Source organism: Oryza glaberrima, chromosome 3 (genome assembly GCF_000147395.1).
Source record: "Oryza glaberrima chromosome 3, OglaRS2, whole genome shotgun sequence".
Lineage (NCBI taxonomy): Eukaryota > Viridiplantae > Streptophyta > Magnoliopsida > Poales > Poaceae > Oryza > Oryza glaberrima.
Genome location: NC_068328.1, coordinates 30592765 through 30611197, shown reverse-complemented (window position 1 = coordinate 30611197; position 18433 = coordinate 30592765). Strand labels below are relative to the sequence as shown.

General features: G+C 44.0%; 1 protein-coding gene, 13 non-coding genes and 2 pseudogenes across 15 annotated transcripts; all 16 read right to left on the bottom strand.

Annotated features, from left to right (window-relative positions):
- Positions 1–31: 31 nt before the first annotated feature.
- Positions 32–129, bottom strand: LOC127769120 (small nucleolar RNA snoR31). The gene has a single exon (XR_008016689.1). It is a non-coding gene; the product is annotated as a small nucleolar RNA snoR31 (small nucleolar RNA).
- Positions 86–4020, bottom strand: LOC127767587 (60S ribosomal protein L13a-2-like). Of its 2 annotated transcripts, none has more exons than XM_052292968.1 (4): positions 3685–4020; positions 3454–3570; positions 3264–3351; positions 86–315 (listed from the first exon to the last, which is right to left on the bottom strand). In XM_052292968.1, the coding sequence occupies exons 1-4, from the start codon at positions 3756–3758 to the stop codon at positions 196–198; spliced, it is 399 nt and encodes a 132-aa protein (XP_052148928.1). In that variant the 5' UTR covers positions 3759–4020; the 3' UTR covers positions 86–195. The 2 variants fall into 2 exon arrangements, with proteins under 2 accessions (XP_052148928.1, XP_052148927.1); XM_052292967.1 differs by lacking the exon at positions 86–315 and adding an exon at positions 985–2399.
- Positions 196–291, bottom strand: LOC127769144 (small nucleolar RNA R30/Z108). Its single transcript, XR_008016711.1, has one exon. It is a non-coding gene; the product is annotated as a small nucleolar RNA R30/Z108 (small nucleolar RNA).
- Positions 398–516, bottom strand: LOC127769103 (small nucleolar RNA Z107/R87). The gene has a single exon (XR_008016673.1). It is a non-coding gene; the product is annotated as a small nucleolar RNA Z107/R87 (small nucleolar RNA).
- Positions 994–1114, bottom strand: LOC127769133 (small nucleolar RNA SNORD14). Its single transcript, XR_008016701.1, has one exon. It is a non-coding gene; the product is annotated as a small nucleolar RNA SNORD14 (small nucleolar RNA).
- Positions 1173–1293, bottom strand: LOC127769123 (small nucleolar RNA SNORD14). Its single transcript, XR_008016691.1, has one exon. It is a non-coding gene; the product is annotated as a small nucleolar RNA SNORD14 (small nucleolar RNA).
- Positions 1358–1508, bottom strand: LOC127769121 (small nucleolar RNA snoR2/U65). The gene has a single exon (XR_008016690.1). It is a non-coding gene; the product is annotated as a small nucleolar RNA snoR2/U65 (small nucleolar RNA).
- LOC127769099 (small nucleolar RNA Z112) lies at positions 1569–1752 on the bottom strand. Its single transcript, XR_008016668.1, has one exon. It is a non-coding gene; the product is annotated as a small nucleolar RNA Z112 (small nucleolar RNA).
- LOC127769105 (small nucleolar RNA snoR77Y) lies at positions 1814–1895 on the bottom strand. Its single transcript, XR_008016675.1, has one exon. It is a non-coding gene; the product is annotated as a small nucleolar RNA snoR77Y (small nucleolar RNA).
- On the bottom strand, positions 1973–2068 carry LOC127769101 (small nucleolar RNA snoR31/Z110/Z27). The gene has a single exon (XR_008016671.1). It is a non-coding gene; the product is annotated as a small nucleolar RNA snoR31/Z110/Z27 (small nucleolar RNA).
- On the bottom strand, positions 2116–2213 carry LOC127769119 (small nucleolar RNA snoR31). Its single transcript, XR_008016688.1, has one exon. It is a non-coding gene; the product is annotated as a small nucleolar RNA snoR31 (small nucleolar RNA).
- Positions 2280–2375, bottom strand: LOC127769143 (small nucleolar RNA R30/Z108). The gene has a single exon (XR_008016710.1). It is a non-coding gene; the product is annotated as a small nucleolar RNA R30/Z108 (small nucleolar RNA).
- On the bottom strand, positions 2657–2739 carry LOC127769148 (small nucleolar RNA SNORD24). The gene has a single exon (XR_008016715.1). It is a non-coding gene; the product is annotated as a small nucleolar RNA SNORD24 (small nucleolar RNA).
- LOC127769175 (small nucleolar RNA R12) lies at positions 2890–2969 on the bottom strand. The gene has a single exon (XR_008016740.1). It is a non-coding gene; the product is annotated as a small nucleolar RNA R12 (small nucleolar RNA).
- Positions 4021–4318: 298 nt separating the features above from the next.
- LOC127768964 (uncharacterized) lies at positions 4319–7605 on the bottom strand (annotated as a pseudogene).
- Positions 7606–15376: 7771 nt separating this feature from the next.
- Positions 15377–17261, bottom strand: LOC127766404 (uncharacterized; annotated as a pseudogene).
- Between the last annotated feature and the right edge of the window lie 1172 nt (positions 17262–18433).

Here is an 18433-nt window from a genome sequence, read left to right as displayed (position 1 = left end):
AACTATAAACGATAAAGGATATGTTCTGTGACTGGATTCAGATGCAGAGATGTGTAACGTCATATGGACAACAAAAGCCGTCCTCTGATCAAGTGTTGGATTATGCATCAATTACCTCCTCACAATCCAAACAGATCTAAGAAAACAATAAAAAAACATAGAAACAATAAGAACAAATTGGAGGAGGATTTCATGTTACTCAGTGGTGGCTTTAATAATTGGTTCGATTCTGCCAGCGAGCGTCCTCAATGCCTTCAGAAGAGGGAGCATAATATCCTCATCGCAACAGCCTCCTCCAATGCAAAGAACACAGATCTAAACCGAAAAGGAATAAAAAAATATACAAATTTCAACACAAAATATCAAACCAGAAATAAGAAAAAAAAGAGCAATACAAGATGGCTCGGTTCAGCGGGAAAATCGGCATACAAATCAATCCCAGAGGAGTGGATCCAGAGAGAAAGACCTGTGATTTGGTCTGTTGAGCTTGAATATTACCAAGTCGTCACTGCCATCGCATAGCTTGCATAATAGAACAGCGTGACAAAAAAAAGATCAAAACGAAACAAAAGAAATTGCAGGATGTAGAAAAAATTCAAGTCCTCACTGCCATTGCATCGCATGCATAATAGAACAAAACAGCCGTGAAAAAAAACATCAAAATGAAACAAGAAATCACAGGATGTAGCAAAAAGTGCAGAAGAATAAGCAGATCTGGCTGTGCTAGGAAAAGCGTCTACGGGGGAGGAAAGAGGAGGAGATTTGCTGCAGCAGTAGCACTAACCCTCAAGCCTGGCAGGGCGAAAGCTCTTAGGCGGCAACTGCGAATGTCATGAGAAACAAGCCTTGATTTTAGCATCACAAGGCATCCATCACAGCCGACATACTTTTCAGTAAACATGAATGACTAAACTGGCAATCAAATTAATTGAAGATAATGAATTAAAAATGGGCAAAACAAATTTTTTAAAGAGGATAGAGTTGGTGTTGCTGTGCATCAGACATCCAAGGAAGGAATTAGCAGCACTAGCTCTCAAGCCTGGCAGGGCGAAAGCTCTTAGGCGGCAACTGCGAATTTCATGAGAAACAAGCCTTGATTATAGCATCATTTGCAATGCAGAACACTAACTTACACAGAGCAAAAGAACACAAATATGAATATATAAAGAACATGGCTCAGACATCCAAGGAAGGAATTAACAGCATTAGCTCTCAAGCCTGGCAGGGCGAGAGCTCTCAGGCGGCAACTGCGAATGTTATGAGAAACAAGCCTTAAATTTATCATCATTGCCATACTATTTAGGATTTGTAAGAAAATAAAAACAAAAACCAAAAAAGTTGTTACTTCAAATAAATCAAATGTAATCACAGAAACCGGCTCTGTAGACCGATGGAGATGCAGTCCCAGGTTCCTATCAACATGTGAAACGTCGGAAACCAACTCTGTTTTGGCCCAATCAAAGCATCACCGGTCAAAGCCGTAGCTACAGGTGACGTGGCATCAGGCCTAAACAATCACAAAAATAGCAGATGCAAATTTTAGATTATATGAGACAAAGCTACGCACAATCCCTCAGAGACCCGTTTAAAATCACACACACAGCCGAATTAAACCAATTGCAAATGGGTACTCCATCCCAGACCAAACCACAAAGGTTATGGTCGAAGGATGGACACTTGCAAAGGAGAAAAGCAGCTGCTGTTTACAGTGTCATACGGCACTTCCTATGGTCTTAGATTCCTCACCGGGACCAGGTTGCAACTCATAATACATGAACAGAGTTTAGATCTATATAACCTACAATATTATTGGATTAAGCCTCAGGAAGCCAGACAAATGTCGTCATTTGATAATCCGACGGTAATTCCAACAATATGCTAATCATCACAGGCTCAAAATCATAGATGTAGGAAGCAGAAACAATTATAAAACACGCAAGATTGGATGAAAGAATATAAATTGGATATTTAAAGCATCATCAGAAAGAAATGCCTTCCCATTCACAGTGTGATTGCACTGTGTCAGAAGGTGTCCTAAGATTGTTATAAGGTTTCATCCTCTGATACTGTAAAAATTCCACATAAACTATAAACGATAAAGGATATGTTCTGTGACTGGATTCAGATGCAGAGATGTGTAACGTCATATGGACAACAAAAGCCGTCCTCTGATCAAGTGTTGGATTATGCATCAATTACCTCCTCACAATCCAAACAGATCTAAGAAAACAATAAAAAAACATAGAAACAATAAGAACAAATTGGAGGAGGATTTCATGTTACTCAGTGGTGGCTTTAATAATTGGTTCGATTCTGCCAGCGAGCGTCCTCAATGCCTTCAGAAGAGGGAGCATAATATCCTCATCGCAACAGCCTCCTCCAATGCAAAGAACACAGATCTAAACCGAAAAGGAATAAAAAAATATACAAATTTCAACACAAAATATCAAACCAGAAATAAGAAAAAAAAGAGCAATACAAGATGGCTCGGTTCAGCGGGAAAATAGGCATACAAATCACCCAAAGTTAGAAATAACATATTAGTGGCACTGCTGAAAACAAAATAAGAAATCACCCAACATGCAGAGCTACAGGCACCCCAAACATGCAATTTCGCATCAAGGGGTTTGTACTTTAGAAAATGGATGATGTTATGAGCCTCAGAGATCTTGGTGGTATGAGATCATCAACTGGGAATCCCCATCAAGAGTAGCAAATATTTAGCTTACATCACAGGCCCATATCAAAATCAGACAATCGCAACTTAATAATTACATAATCATTCCCATAAAACTCTTGAAGAAAATCATTTGTAGCTAGTGGACTAAATATATCAGCAAACATCACAATTGGAAATTAAGATAAAATTTTACAGTCAGAAATGTCATGATCTGTCAGAAGTAGCTGGTTATTAAAATCATATTTGGAAATTCAATGGGAATCCGTCTGATTTTCTTCATCACCCAGATCATGAGCATTTCACCACAAGAAATATATGAACCATATAAATTAACCACCGCAAAACCAGCAACTATAACAAGGCAATCTAACAAACTAAGGATCATCACAATTGAAAAAAAACAATCTAGTGCCTTATTTTTTATCGAGCTCTATTTCATTTCATGAAGGTATCCAGTTAATCGACGGAACGAGCATTACTAAAAACTACTAAATGAATGGCCCGATCTATAAATCTACCGCTGGTAAACAGTCCAATCACAACAATTACCACACAGCTACTCCTTGGAGGAATGGAAACTTACCCTGATGGTGTCATAGTAGTTCCAGCCAACCTCCTTGGAGAGCTGGCCGAGGAGGCAGTACTTGTGCCCAGGCTGCAGCCTCAGAACCCTACAATTCGGCACCAAACAAACACCATTAGACCAATCGCTCGTGCACAATTACAATAATCACAAAAAGAAAATATCCAAACAACAAGCGAATCCGACGTACTTGAGCGCGTCGGGGATGACTATGCGCTTGGTCCTGTCGTACGGCGGCGTCACGACCTCGTACGCCTTCAGCCTTGCCAGCGCCGCCTCTCCCCTCTTGGTCTTGTGCGGGATCATGCTGCAGGGGATTCACCGCGCCGCCGACGCAAAATCAGAATAGGAATCGAAATGACAAGGGGAAAGCGGAGAGAAATCCATGAATCCGCACAGCTTCGGGGTTTGATTAGCTTACCCGCGGACGGTGCGCCAGAGGATCTTGGCGGGGGAGCGGAAGTGGATGGGGCCATGGGAGGGCTTGGTGTTCATCCTCTTCGGAGGAAGCGGAGGTACTTCATCTTCTGGCGGACGAGGCCGCCGGACATGCAGATCTCCTAGCAGCGGACGACCACCACGCGCTTCCCGTTGAGGAGCTCCTTGGCGATGATGGAAGCCAGGCGGCTGAGCATGTGGTGGCGCGCGTCCACCACGACGCGCGGCGCGCACACGCCGGAGCCGGACACAATCTTCGACTTACCTCTCCTCTCCTGGAGGCGGCGGCGGCACTAGGGTTTGGAGGGGTGGCAGGGGTGGAGGCGGAATGGGAGAGGGGTGGGACGCTAGGGTTTCTTATTTATAGATCCTCTCGGTTAGGGTGTCACGCTTGCGCTCCTTATTGGGCCGGTTAGTGGGCCTCTTCTGCTGCAATGCAGTTTCATGGCCCAACACGCTTTGCAGAATGCTTTGGCTCTAAAAGGAACGGCTCTAAAATAGATATGCCTCTCCTCTTTGCGTGAGCAGGTAATTGATTCCAAGCAACTGTATAAAAAAGTGAAAATATTCAAAGGAACACGTTCTTGGGTTTCAGTTTGGAAAGATGTGTATTTTTTTTAAGGTGAGCTGAGTCTACACTTTAAGTGGGCAGGTAATTGATTTCAAACATTTGCACTGTAAAAAAGAGAACAAAAAAAATCAAAGAAACACAAATTTGTGTTTTTTCGGTTTGGAAAAATGTAGTTTTTTTTCTCAAAGGTTCATTATTGCAGTTCAAACGGAAAATTCGAAGTACATGTAGACGAGCAAGATGCTAAATCTGCACATTTCGTGCTGAAAGACTGGAAGTAGAAACTGAATAAACATTGAGCAGCAATGAACATTGAGGATTTGAGGCCATGGCAGTGTGACAACGTATTCATTCATTCATTCATTCAAGATCATCGTACAAAGCTAAACACATGGTGCAAAATCCTCTGATCCTACGTACACTGATTTCAATCTTTTTTCCAATATGCTTTTAAAGTAGCGTATACAAGGGTACCATAACAGAGTATAACTTTCCGCCTGGTCTGGAGTTGGAACAACCATCAGAAGATCGACATACAAGCTGTAGAGCAAATTCCTATATTAAATGGAGAATTTGGTCCTTGGGAAATAGTATTAAGAGGCAGAGGTATACAATAGTGTTAATCATGGTATATAATAACTCTACCCAGAAGGTACATAGGAGTACCTTCTCATTAACACTGCAATACCTATACGTCGCAAAAATATCCCATGGACAGGAAAAAGGAAAAATAATCAGAGAACTAATATTCCTATAACTCAGGAAATAGAGTAACTAGCTAGCTATTTGGGCATAGAAGCTCCAGTGTGGATCACTCTGTGTGATGAAAGGTTGGCCAAATGGATTGTTGCGAACGTAGCACTCGACATCTTCTGCAACTGTGAGGTTCTCCAGATAAACACGAAGATCTCCACCAGGGCCTGCATTGCAATTCACAGCGTGAATAAGATGTATTACTCTGGAAGATAAGGCATCTACAGATATGAAATGATCACATACCCAATGAATTATCGTTGCTGTTAAGATAACTGTAGGGTTGAGGGAAAATGGCAGTATATGGCTGCAGAACACAGACATGAAAAAAAAATCAATAAGGCAAATATATTGTTCAAATGAAGTGGTATGTGAAAGAGAATAAAGCTAATACCGGATTACGCAGTGCCTTGTAAGGAGAATCATCCACAAGTAACGTATTAGAAGGCGAATAGTACCCCTGCTCCCACGGTAGATCAGGTTCTTCCTTGTTCCACAGTTTCCTCAATTCCTTCAGTACCAATGGTTTGTGAATGTTCTCCAATGTTTTGTGTCCAGTAAATGTGCATTTAGACATGTCCTGCCCATTATGTTAGATATGATCATGAAGGTTCCAGGCTAAAAATAACTTGCAGTAGACTAGTAGAGACACAGACACCAAAATGTTAGATATGACCTACCCAACAAAATTGTAGCAAAGGTTTGAAATCTCTCATGATGATATCAATGACTGAATCAACATTCTGCCTGGAGAAATGAGAGTTACACAGTAAGTACAGTTGAAGCAATGATGGGAAAGTAATAAAAGATAGATATGGACAAGAGATCATACTTTTTTCTTGAGGACCATATGCCTAGCTCAAAATTTTGTAAGCAAAAACTAAGAAAATCGTGGCAGTAAGGTCTTCGGAAGACTGGTAGGGAGGTATATTTTGAGCATTAACATCTTGTGTAACAACTCTAGAACAATATTTTACAAATAATAATAATGGATGATGGTACAAGTAAATTCACCTAGTTTGCCTCGAACCTTTGCATCAGCCATATGGGAATTGTGGTAATCTTGGTTGATGTCCGCAAGCAAACCATTAAGATCTAGAATAAGAAGTTTTTTCTTCCGAAACCCTGTCAAGGATACTCTTGGTAACAAGGTGATTGGAGGCTTTTGCTGATATGTCAGAGGTAAACTTGAAGGCCTTATGAAGTTAGCACTATTGTGTGTTGATAAGTAAGCTTCTTCTGTCATGCGCAGTTCATTTCTCTCTACATTGGTATAATCCATATGTCTTCCATAATTATATTCCCATTTCCCCATGGTACTTAATCCATAAATGTTTAGACCACGATGAACATCTGATACACCGTAAGGAGGGATATTTCCTGTATGGAAGAAGTTAAAACCTTGATTGAATGGATCGAATGCATTCATTGGGTGTACAGGAGGAAAACCCATAAACTTGTTGCCTATGTAACCCCTAACATGTGATGGATGCAGAAAATGGCTGTGCAGGGTATAAGGTTCTCTCATAAAAGGTCCTATCCTCTGGTTCTCCTGTACACTGTAAGGGTTGTAACTAGCATTTGACATGCCGGTAAAACCATCACCGACTGTGCTTTGACAAACTCTCTCTTCAGTTGTGGAGTGTAGGCCGTGGATCCTGACATTTGCATCAAACCTAGAATCTTGAAGTGGCATGGAAGATGTATCATGATCTGTAGTTTTCCTGGTGTCGAGCATGCAATGTTCTGAATTCCCTGCTGAGTTAGCATTCTTCACTTCTGGACGCTTTGGATTGCTATTCTCATTTGAATGCACCAACTGACTGGACGAACTTTGCACTGATTCTGCGCACAAATTTGCTTCCAAATCACAACCTGCTTTCTGGGGCAAATCTCCTTGAGTTGAAAAGGCACGTTCCTTGTAATTTTCAGACTTGCTAGTAGAGATGTCAGGTAAGCATCCTTGAGCATCAGCGTGCTCCTCTCCATTATTTTCTGCAAAGAAAAAAGGTAATCTAATCAGGTAGTAGCCTTGAACCTCTTAATACTAAAACTTAGAAATTTCCAAACAGAGTTTCTTAAACTCAAACAGATATCAGAAAAAGCAAAGCATGTCTTCTGATCACACAATAGAGGGTTTCGCTTTCACGGATGCTAGGCTACCTCTCTAGATTTGATCGAACCGCAGAACAAACGTCTATTATTAGCGGGGGAGAGAGAGAGAGAGAGAGAGAGAGAGAGAGATGAAACCCGAGCAACAACGACAGCGCATCGCAACTCGCAACGCGGCTGGTAGTTACCTGAGGCAGGGGATCCTCCCCGCTTCTTCCTCGCGGCGGCGCGCTTCCGCCGCTGCCTGCGCTGCTGGTTCCGCCGCTTCGATTTGACGACGAGGCGGCGCCGCCGCCGCCCTGGAGCATCACCATCGGGAGCATCGGCGGGGTTCTCTCTAGATCTAAGCCCCCGGGGAGAAATCGAGGGGGAAGAGAGACGAGGAGGAGCTTAGCGAATCGCGAGTCGTTAACGTCAGGGCAGAAGAGGAGGAAGAAATGTGAGAAAATGCTTTTTTTGCATCGTGTGCTCCCCGAAATCCGAGTGGCGGGCGGGAGGCGGAAGGAAGAGGGGCGGAACAGGTGCGCGTAGTGTGTGTGGGTCGTGTGTCGCCGGTTCTTTTTGGACTTTTTCTGGGTTCGATTCGACCGAGGTTTGAGGTTCCGGCTCGAGCCTGTCGATTCGAGTCAGACTAAAGAACAGCAGACCCAGTGGACTTCTTTTTTATTTTCAACCCTTTTGTTTTTTTAATTACACAGTAGATGTACACGTGCACACACCACTATACACATAATACTACACTTACATCTCCGCAAATGTGTCTCCTAACAGATATTCCAAGAGATGAAAATCATAGTGGCATATCTCTGATCTTACTAAAGTCCTCTTGAAAGCTTACTTACATATATATAATATTCGTGCGCACTAGGATTTAAACCCTGGTCTACCACCACACCACTGAGGGTTTTAGTTTTGGCTAATCTGTACATTAGTCATCACCTACAAAACAGGTAGCGATTCTTTTATATTGTGTCCAGTGAGAGGATCGGGGACGAGTCCTTCGGAGAAAAACTGTGTATCTGACCATCGTGCTTGAAAGAAATTAATTGTGAGTTATGCGCGTTAATCACGCGGGCCAACAGGTGGAAACAACCGTGTGATTCTCTTCTCAATTCTTTAGCCAAGAGATTATTCCGAACAAACAATTCACCTTTTCCAAATCCATTTTACAGGCAATGCAAACACCTCTCGAGAAACTAGGATCTTCATTTCTTCCGCATCTGCACCATGCCATATAAATTTCCATAAAGGTAGCAGCATGACTCTCGTATGCATAGCTCCCCTTGAGGTTGAAATGGAACTATTTAGGCTTAGGAGTGATGCTTTTATCGAATATGAGCCTATTTTCACTCAATCGTCTAGTTTTTGCTTTTCCTGTATAGAGGAGAGATCTACTCTCATACCGTGCAAAAAAAGCCTACTATTTGGTTGGTTTAATAGAAAAAAAATCCTTTGTTTATGAGATATGATATATTCTATGCAAGTGATAGCAACAAGGTTGATTCGTCTAAACGTACCTTATGCCCTGGCTAGTTTACTGAAATTAAACAACCAAAACCATTAAAAGGTGCTTTTGTTGCCATACTTGCTTCGCCAAATTCTACATAGGAAAATTGATCAATATTTATCGGGAAATTTTGCTACAGGACACTTGTTATATGTGGTTTTAGCTCTACGAGACTGCCCAAACTCACTTTCGGGGGAAAACACTCCATAAACGTGGTAATTTGCCAGTGGACACCGCGCCGATTAAAATAATACTTTCCGGTTGGGAAGGAGAGAGAAATCGCGTGAAATGTCAAAAATGCCCTTGGGCCCACATGTCAGCTCTATCTCCTATCTCTCTCTCAAAGCGCGCTCGCACGGGTGGCGTCGGTCGTGGCGGAGATGGCGAGAACGGCGGCCGGCGGAGTGAAGCGGGATGGCGGCAGCGGTGCACGAGCGCGCGGCCGCCGGAGCCACCCCTCGCCGCCGGCGCCATGCCCGTGCCCGCTCCACCAGGCGTGGGGCAGCCCCGACGCACTTGTCGGCCGCCTCCGCACCGCCTTGACCCGTTCTCGTCGGCGCCAACGTCGGCATCCACGCCGGCCTCATTGCCGAAGTCACGTCGCCATGGTTCATCCTGCGCTGTGCGTGGTGACCGCGCCCGCGAAGTTGGTGCCACAGCCTTCGCCTGACTCCTAGAGACCGACGACGGCGACGGCGAGGATCCTCTAGGCACTTCGCTCAGCCGACGCTGCCACTCCGGTGGCTGCGCGCTCATCCACCGCCGCCGCCGCGCTCCACTCCGCCGGCCGTCGTCCTCGCCATCTCCGCCACGACCGACGCCACCCCGTGCGAGCGCGCTCTGAGAGAGAAGAGAGAGATGAGGAGAGAGATAGGAGATATAGCTGACATGTGGGCCTAAGGGCATTTTTGACATTTCACACGATTTCTCTCTCCTCCCCAATCGGAAAGTATTATTTTAATTGGCACGGTGTCCACTAGCAAATTACCACGTTTATAGAATGTTTTCCCCCAAAAGTGAGTTTGGATAGTGTCCTAGGGCTAAAACCACATATAACAAGTGTCCTGTAGCAAAATTTCTCATATTTATCTTTGCATAACCAAGATTATACGCCACCCAATCCCTTAGAGATTTGTTCCCGATTCCCGACCTATAACCATAGAGTGGATTGAAGCAATGCTTCCAAGCTAGTAAGGCCGTGTTTAGTTCCAAAATAATTTTTCAAACTTCTAACTTTTCCATCATATCAAAACTTTTTTACACACACAAATTTCCAACATTTCCGTCACATCGTTCCAATTTCAACAAACTTCCAATTTTAGTGTGAACTAAACACAGCCTGAAAAACCGTAGTGAAATGCGCAATCCATTTTTCGCTGGGACGGCGGAAGGACGCCGTCTGAATTTCATTATCATTAGATAAAATGCACTGTTCATGATGTCAGGTAGGAAACTTATTAGTACTGGTTTCAGGATGTACGAATTATGCAATTCGGACGAAACTCTGAGAGAAAGCAGCAAAACTGATTACTACTTGACTAACGCCCACAGTCAAATCAGCTGTTGATCAGTTCTCATTCAACTTCCTATTGCCTTGGCCATGAACAACAGGAACAAGGTGCTGGCTCTGAAGGCACAAATTTTTTTGCAGGAATTGTAAACAAGTATTGTGCCATCAACAAGCACGAACATATGGTATGGTACCAATAAACAAGTATCAAAAAGACATTCAGGCAGTAGCAAAACAAACCCAGCTTGTGAACATGACACTATGGCACTTATGATCTGATCTCTCAGATCAGCAGCCTGGCAAAAAAAAAAAAGTCTAGCTAGCTTCCGCACCACAAGACTCGTGTTCTGCAAACTATCATGATGTCATCCACTCCCTCCATTGCCGGCAAACAACAAAACAATGCACAACTTAGATGGATGACAGTAAACACTACACAACCTAGATGGATGATAGGAAACAGTACACAACTTCGATGAATTTACTAGTACTAGATGGACTAAGAGCAGATACAATAGTGCTATTAGGAAGGCTCCAAAACTTGTTAATCAAAGATTAAGGAAAGAAAATCACAGATCTAGAAAGAAGCCAGCGCTTGTTCTGGCACCGGCGCTTGCACAGCGTCCCACGCTATATCGGCCGGGAGATACAATAAAAAAAATTCACTGTATCGGTCAGGAGATACAATAAAAAAAATTCGTTTGTAGGTCCTACTGTTTGTTAATTTGTTTGAACTAAGGCAGCTTATAGCTAACTTATAGTTAGCTTATTGTATGAGTTACTCTTTAAGTTAGCTCTACCTGAGACATGACAAAATTTTGAAGCCTACTGCTAGGTTGCACTATTGATCTTGCTCTAAGTACTAGTAACGATAGACAAATGAAGTGTTAAAAGGATATTCAGCCATTCAGGCAGTAGCAAAACAAACCCAGCTTGTGAGCACGAAGTGATGGGAAAGTGAATTCATTCTTTGAGGGGATATCTTCTTGTTTCGCGCGTGCCACCTAAATAGTCATTAAAAAATATGAAAAAAATAGTAACATAGATTAATATAAAATATATCACTGCACAAACATGCAAGTTTAAATTTAACTTCTACATGTTATAACAAAAATAACAAATATAGTTGTAAATGTGTGATAACTTTTTTCAGTTTAATTTGTTATTTTTGTTGTAACTTGTAGAAGTTGAATTTGGTCTTGCATGTTGATGGAGCGATATATTTAGTATTAATCTATGTTGTTACTTTTTAAAAAAAAAATTGATAACTATTTATATAACATGCAAATAGGGATGAAAATCCACATCCCGAAGTGATGGTAAGTTGGCAACCTGACCTCTCTAACTCGCACCTCAAGACTGACTTGCTCTGAATTGATCTCACAAGTCTTCATCTGATCTCTGTTTTTGAATGATATCCTCCACTCCCTCCATTGCTGGACAGCAAAAGTACACAATCTTGATGGCCTCAGTTTAAAATTGTTGGGCAATACTGAAAATAATGTTTTGCTACACTACAAATGCAAAATAATATTCAGCTTACAATCTGCCTTACATGAACCCTTTTCGTGTTCCTTGTTCCGGCAATAGTGAATGGTGAATATTTTAATATGAAGTAAGTCTTCTTTTGCAATGTGTAGAGTGGGATAAAAGAGAGGTACAGAAGTATAGGAGAGGAGACAAGAAAATTTGGGGACGATAAGTAATTTGTTTTGATTCAGCCTGTGTCACTTATATTAAGATATTGGTCTATAAATTCAAGTTGTGATGATAGCAGAAACATTCAAAATGGTGTGCTAGAAGCCTAGAAAGATTTGGGATTTGGGAGGAGGACGTTAAGAACATAAGACCAACTGTAGGAGGGGAGGCTTATAGCAGAACATATGTGGTTTAGTTTCAATTCAGGGCTTAAACCTGTTTTAGTTCGATACATTCAATTGTAGCAAAAACACATTTTTAACATTTAAGTGCACAGCGGTATATTTCTGAACACTTGATGGGTTAAAAGATTCAGTAGGCAGTGCCCTGGCAAAAGATTCATTAGACAAAAAAACCTCAAGTGCCGAAGGACTTTCGATACTCCTAGTTTTCTCACCTGAAAGATTGGCTGCTATGTAATATGGAAATATTTAAAGGCATTACTTAATGCGATAGACCGTGGCAACAAAGCAACAGTCTTCGGTGAACCACCTATTAATCAAAAGGAAAAGGAAAAAGTCTATATGGAGTTTTTCCTTAACGAAAAAAACCTGTTGCATAACAAAGAAAAGGTGCTGAATCATCCAGTTTATACATACATGCCTATTCCTGCAATCATGCTCGTTGTAAATAGGGAATTCTATATCGGGGAGAAGTGCTATCTTCTAATCATCTCAAGGATGAAATACGAGCGCAAGAACTTTTATAATATTTTCAGTTTAGCGAAACAGGTTTTGCAGGGTTTTACACAACTATCCCTTCATTGCCCAAAGTCAGTCACTGTAAATTGTAATATCCTAGGGCTTTACTCCTACTTCTATATTCCAATATAAGCTAGCTTCCACGTAGATTTGAATGTGTTCAGCAATGTTCAGCAAACAGAGCATTTCAACTTCATATAACTTGAAAATTACATATTTTTTACCCACAAATATCTTTGTGAGAAAGCCTGCGTGTTATACTGTAGGTCCATGCTTTCAGGAATTTCACATCATTTTTAGGCCTTTCTGAGAATATTATGTGTGATTTGCAGGTCCAGAGATGCCTCCTGACAAATTCATGTATGCTCAAACTAACGTTTCTGCCTGTAGGCTGTAGCGGTTTCAGGAGCTATTCTGCAGGTTCAATGTGAGGAAAATTCTGGCGTTCAAAATATAGTCCTAACAAAAAGAAAAGGATTACTTTAGATGATTGCTCGGCTGCTTCGGCAAGGAGCAGCCTATATGCCCTTCGTAAATACCCACAGAACACTGTCCAATTCATCATACATGCTCCCACAGAAGTGCTATATAATGGATCAAGATGGTTGGGAATTCAATTGCATCAAATTGACCAAAATTATGACGCAGATAAGATTATCACACCATCGACAGATAAGCACTAGGAATTGATATACTCCCTCCGTTACAAAATATAAGGCACAACCACCTTTAACCAAAAGACCAAGAAACAATTATTATCATCTTCTAGTTTGGATCACCCTAATAAATATAATGTATGCATCCAATAGAATTAGAGATCTTGAGGGTGTAGGATTTAAAAAAGTAATAATTTAATGGAGAAGTGGTTCTAGTTAATTGTATGCATGCATGTATGCCTTATGGAACATCTGTGAAACTCAAATCATCCCTCAAGGGGATATCCCCTCATTTTTGCATGTCACTTAAAAAGTCATCAAAAAATTTGAAAAAATTTAGTATGATAGATCAATATATGATTTGTCACTTCACAAACATGTAAATTCAAATTCAATTTATACAAGTAGAAACAAAAATAAAAAATTTGACTATGAATAAAACGCGTAATTCACGGTCAAATTTATTATTTTTGTTTCGAATTGTATAAATCGAATTTTAACTCGCATGTTTCCAAAAAGATATATCATATATTGATCTATCTTGATTTTCTTTTTCAAATTTTTTGATAACTTTTTGAATGACATGCACAAAACGAGGGGATGTCTCCTCGAGGGACAAAAAAAATCCACTTCCGGAACATCTAAAAAAATAGTTGTGCCTTATATTATGGAACGGAGGGAGTATGTATCAGCAAGCATCAAGCACGTCAAACTGTGTCGACGATATGGCCCCGGGGGTCCCTGGTCTAGGGGGAAGAAGGCCCTCCCTGTGTGGCACGTACGGTAGGTCCAGTCCCCATGTATGGGTCGCGCCCTCAGAAAGAGAGCAGCCGTCCCCCCCCCCTCGGCTTGGGGTGCCTCGTGCCACCCCTCAGGCCCGAGGGGCTGGATCGCTCCGAGGCCCTCGCATGGCTGCCACGTGGTGGCCATGTGGAGAGCCTGAGCGGGCGGATGCGCTGTCTACCAGGCGCATTCATGAGCAGCGCGCCAACCGCGGGGCAGGGCGTGCGCCGCTCACAGATGGACGTGTGCTTGGCGACCGCCTTTTGACCGTTTGTGACCCAACAATGGATGGAAGGGACGGGTGGTAGCGCACCCACGTCCCGATTCACGTCAGGCGGCGTGGGGGCAGGTATGCCCCGTCCCATCGTGCGCAGTGGGCGGTCTTGCAGGTCATCATCTCCGATGCGCGTGTGCCCACAAAGTCGCCAAACATTTAATAGCGAATGATAGGGGATGTCTCCCATGTCGGCCGGCAGGCTTCAGTGGGGGCCATCCAGGAGAAGACGTGCGGATCGCTTCCGGCCAAGGCACGAGATGTGTTTAAATATAGGTAGAGTGGGCCCCACTCCCGTGGAGAGAGAGAGCAGGGGCGATGCATGTGGTATCCCCTTCATCTTTAAAAGGAGGACCCCGCACTGCGTGTAAGGGGATGACGCTGAAAAAAGAAAACAGATTCTAGGAAGAGGCAGGCCAAACCCTAGCTGGTACTCCCAGGATCTGAAATCTTTGTAACCGCACGAAGATCAACACATAGTCAGGAGTAGGGTATTACGCTTGATAGCGGCCCGAACCTGTATAAACCCCTCTCTCTCACTCTCTCGCCTTCCACCTCGTGATCTTGATTCCCGCAGATTCACCTCGCTCGCGCGAGAACACGTTCCTTAGCATTGTACCCGATTCCCAGGCCGAACTCACAAAGGAGGGCTTCACAGCCTCCCACTAGAGAGGATCACCCTCCAACAAACTGAAAGCACTATAGAATGAGCATGAGCCATCTCCAAATAAGGTATGCGAGTTTTTGCAAAAACAGTTAACCCAAGATAAATTCATATTACTTCAGTGCATACACAAGATTATGAGATCGACAAGGAAAAACATACTGGTACCGATAAACAGAAGTATTAAAAAACCCAGCTTGTGAGGCCCCCGGCTTTTTCCCTAATAAGCCAAAACGGCTTATTAGGGAATAAAAATGAATTTATAGGTAAAACTTTTATATATATGTTCTTGGTGACTTAAAAGCCAATGCTGTAAAAGAAACTACGTTGAAAATATCTCAAAATTAAGTTTGAAAATTTAAATTTTGGCTTATTTTTTGGCTGTTTAGACCATCCGATGGGAGCCTGAACATCGAATGATGGAATTCAGAGTCTGATCTCCCTAATCAGCATTTGATCTCATAACTTGACTGGCAAAACAAATCTACCTGGCTCCCGCACCACACCATTTGCTTCTGTGATATCTCTCTCTGCATGTTTTCATCAACTTCCTCCGATCCAATGCTGGGCAACAAGAAAACAGTAGACATGTCAGATGGATGACAATGCTAACGCCATAACATGTTTGCTACAGTAACAAACAAGACAATGGGTAATAGTAGTAATCCACAACATTAGCATGTATAAAATAACAAAAGAGTACACAAGTCAGGTGAATGACAATGCTAGTGCCATAACATGTTTGCTACAGTTGCAAACAAGACAATGAGTAATAATAATTCTAGTAATTCACAACATCAGCATGTATAAAATGCGCAATCAAATTAAGATGTTACCAATTTCAGCATGTATGAACTGGAAATTCAAAAGAAGCTGTGTGTATAATCACAAAACTGATTACCTGACTCCATCTCGACCCAGGATTGCACTTTGCCCGAATCCATCTTCCTATTGTCAGGAACAAGGCGCTGACTATATATCAAGGTGCCCGAAGAATTCACAGCCCAACAAACCAGAAGGGACAATCTTATCTGGGCGCCAGGAAAGAGGGTTGGACACAAGCCTCTTGCTTGTCATGTTGAATCGGCAGACGTGGTGCACCGCAGGGTCCTCCCACCGTATGATTGGCCTGGACAGTATGGAGTAAAGGTCTCCACCGTCGCCTTCCTCCATGCTGATCAGCCGTCGCCTTCCTCCATGCTGATCAGCAGGGGTACACCGGCTCGGTCTCCGGTAATCCATCCTTCTTGAAGTCATCCAGCTCCCACAGAGTTCCGAAGCGCAGCTCCTCACCCTTGGTCCACTGCAAGGTATCCATGTCCAGTGTCCACTCCATCACCGTCTGTCGTCCTCCGGCACAGAATCATCGAAGGAGATGGAGACGAACTTGATCAAGTCCCCAGTGCCGCAGCCCATGGTTCGGAACATCTCAGCTGGCCCAGTATCAGAGTCATCAAGGGCGTCAGACTTGCACCCAGGGGGCAACTCAATGAAGTCAAAATGGACGAAGAAGCTATCCATGAGGTCCTTGATGCGGCAGCACAGGACGCCCTTGGTGAGATCGGCCCAGAAAGCATGGCTACTGGACGTGAACTTGACGTGGTGGCAGAAGGACGCTGGCGTCTCCTTGGGGAAGCGCGGTTTCCTGGTGTGCCACGGTTCACCGGAGGGATTCGGGTACATCTTCTCTCGCGGCGGCGGCGGCGGCAGCGACGACGTCCACAGGTAGAGCAAGTCAATGCAGGTGGATCGTCCTCCTCTCTTGTAGGGGTAGTCCTTGGCAAAGAGGACTAGGGCGTGCTCATCACCGTAGCGCACAGGGACAGGGTTCGACGGTAGGTAGATATCGCAGCACCAATTCGGGATGGGGATCATGGACATGGAGGCGTGAATGGCATCATAGAGGAGGTAGTGCTTCAGCTTGCTAGATGTGAAGACGAAGGACAGGGAGAGGACCATGAGGTTCTTGTCCGCGACCTCGACGCGGGCAGTGACACCTGAGATCTCGTCGACATTGTCGAACTCGATGGCGCGAATCAGCAGATCCGCCACCTTGAAAGCTTGCTTCTTCTTGAGTTCTTCCGCCATGATGTCGCGGATGATGTTCTTGTCGGCGCAGACGGCCAACCGAGAGAGAGCCGGGTGCTCCTCGGCGAGGCGCGCATAGAGCTTCACACTCTTCGCCAACAAGGGGCCGTACCTCCCGCACCCTTGGTACCTCTTCTTCTTTAGGTCGATGGACGCCCACCCTTGTTCCGTTTGATCGATGGAGAACATGTAGTCGGGCACACCTGGATCCAACAGGACGCACCGAGACGCCGGCCACGCCATCGCTAGGGTTTCGGTGGAAGGGGACCGGTAGATTTTGATGGGAGAAGAAAAGGACTAGTTATCCGAGCCGGAAGCAGTGGAGCCGAGGCAAACCCGATCCGACCAGTCAATCTATATAGGTCTTGTTTACATATTATATAAAAAATGGCTAAAAACGTGATATCAAATCTTTAGACATATGTATGGAGCATTAAATATAGAAAAGAAAACCAATTACACAGTTTTTATGTAAATTGCGAGACAAATCTAATTGCGCCATGATTTGACAATGCTTTGCAAATTGCGAGACGTTAACGTCAGGGCAGAGGAAGAAATGTCAGAAAATGTGTTTTTTGCGTGGGTTGTGCCGTGCTCCCCGAAATCGAGTGGCGGGCGCCGGGCGGGAGGCGGAAGGAAGCGAAGCGGAGCGGCCGGTTCTTTTTGGACTTCTTTCTAGGTTTGACTCGACTGAGGTTTGAGGTTCCGGCTCGAGCCTGTCTATTCGAGTTAGACTGAAGAACAACAAACCCGGTGGATTTTTTTAATTGGATCCACGCCACTACAACTTTGATGAATTGAAAAAATACCACCACTATTCCCGATATTGGTTGGGTGCCATCGGTATTTTGCAAAATTTGAACCATGCCACTATATACGTCTTGGATGCAGTTGGGCCAGGTTTTTTCATACCGTATTTTCATACGAACCAAAATACCCCCAGTACTCAGAGGATGACAAGTGGGACCCACCTTGTCATACTTGTCTTCACCCTATCTTCTTCCCAACCATTATCTTGATTGTTGCGCCAGGACATCGGCGGCGACCGGGTGGAGCAAGCAAGCTGCGGCGGTGGAACGAGCGACAGCATCAACCACGAATCGAGCAGCAACAATCCAATCAACAACGCAGCAAGCAGCAGTGGTGGTGGCGGCCGGCGGGAGGGGACGGATTCGGCGGTGGCTCAAGCAAATCCGCCGCCGGTGGCAGGTCTGGCGGTCGAGGGAGCACGTTCGATGGTAGCGGTGAGGCCGTGGCAAGCTCGTTGCAATGGTGGTCATCAGGTTCAGATGCGGCTCAGCGCGGAACAGCGCAAGGACGCCTGGTGGTGGTGAAGACTCGAAGACGGCGGTGAGATCCATCCCCATCCTTCTCGAAGACGACGATGGCGGTGGCACGGATTCGGTGGTGGCTCA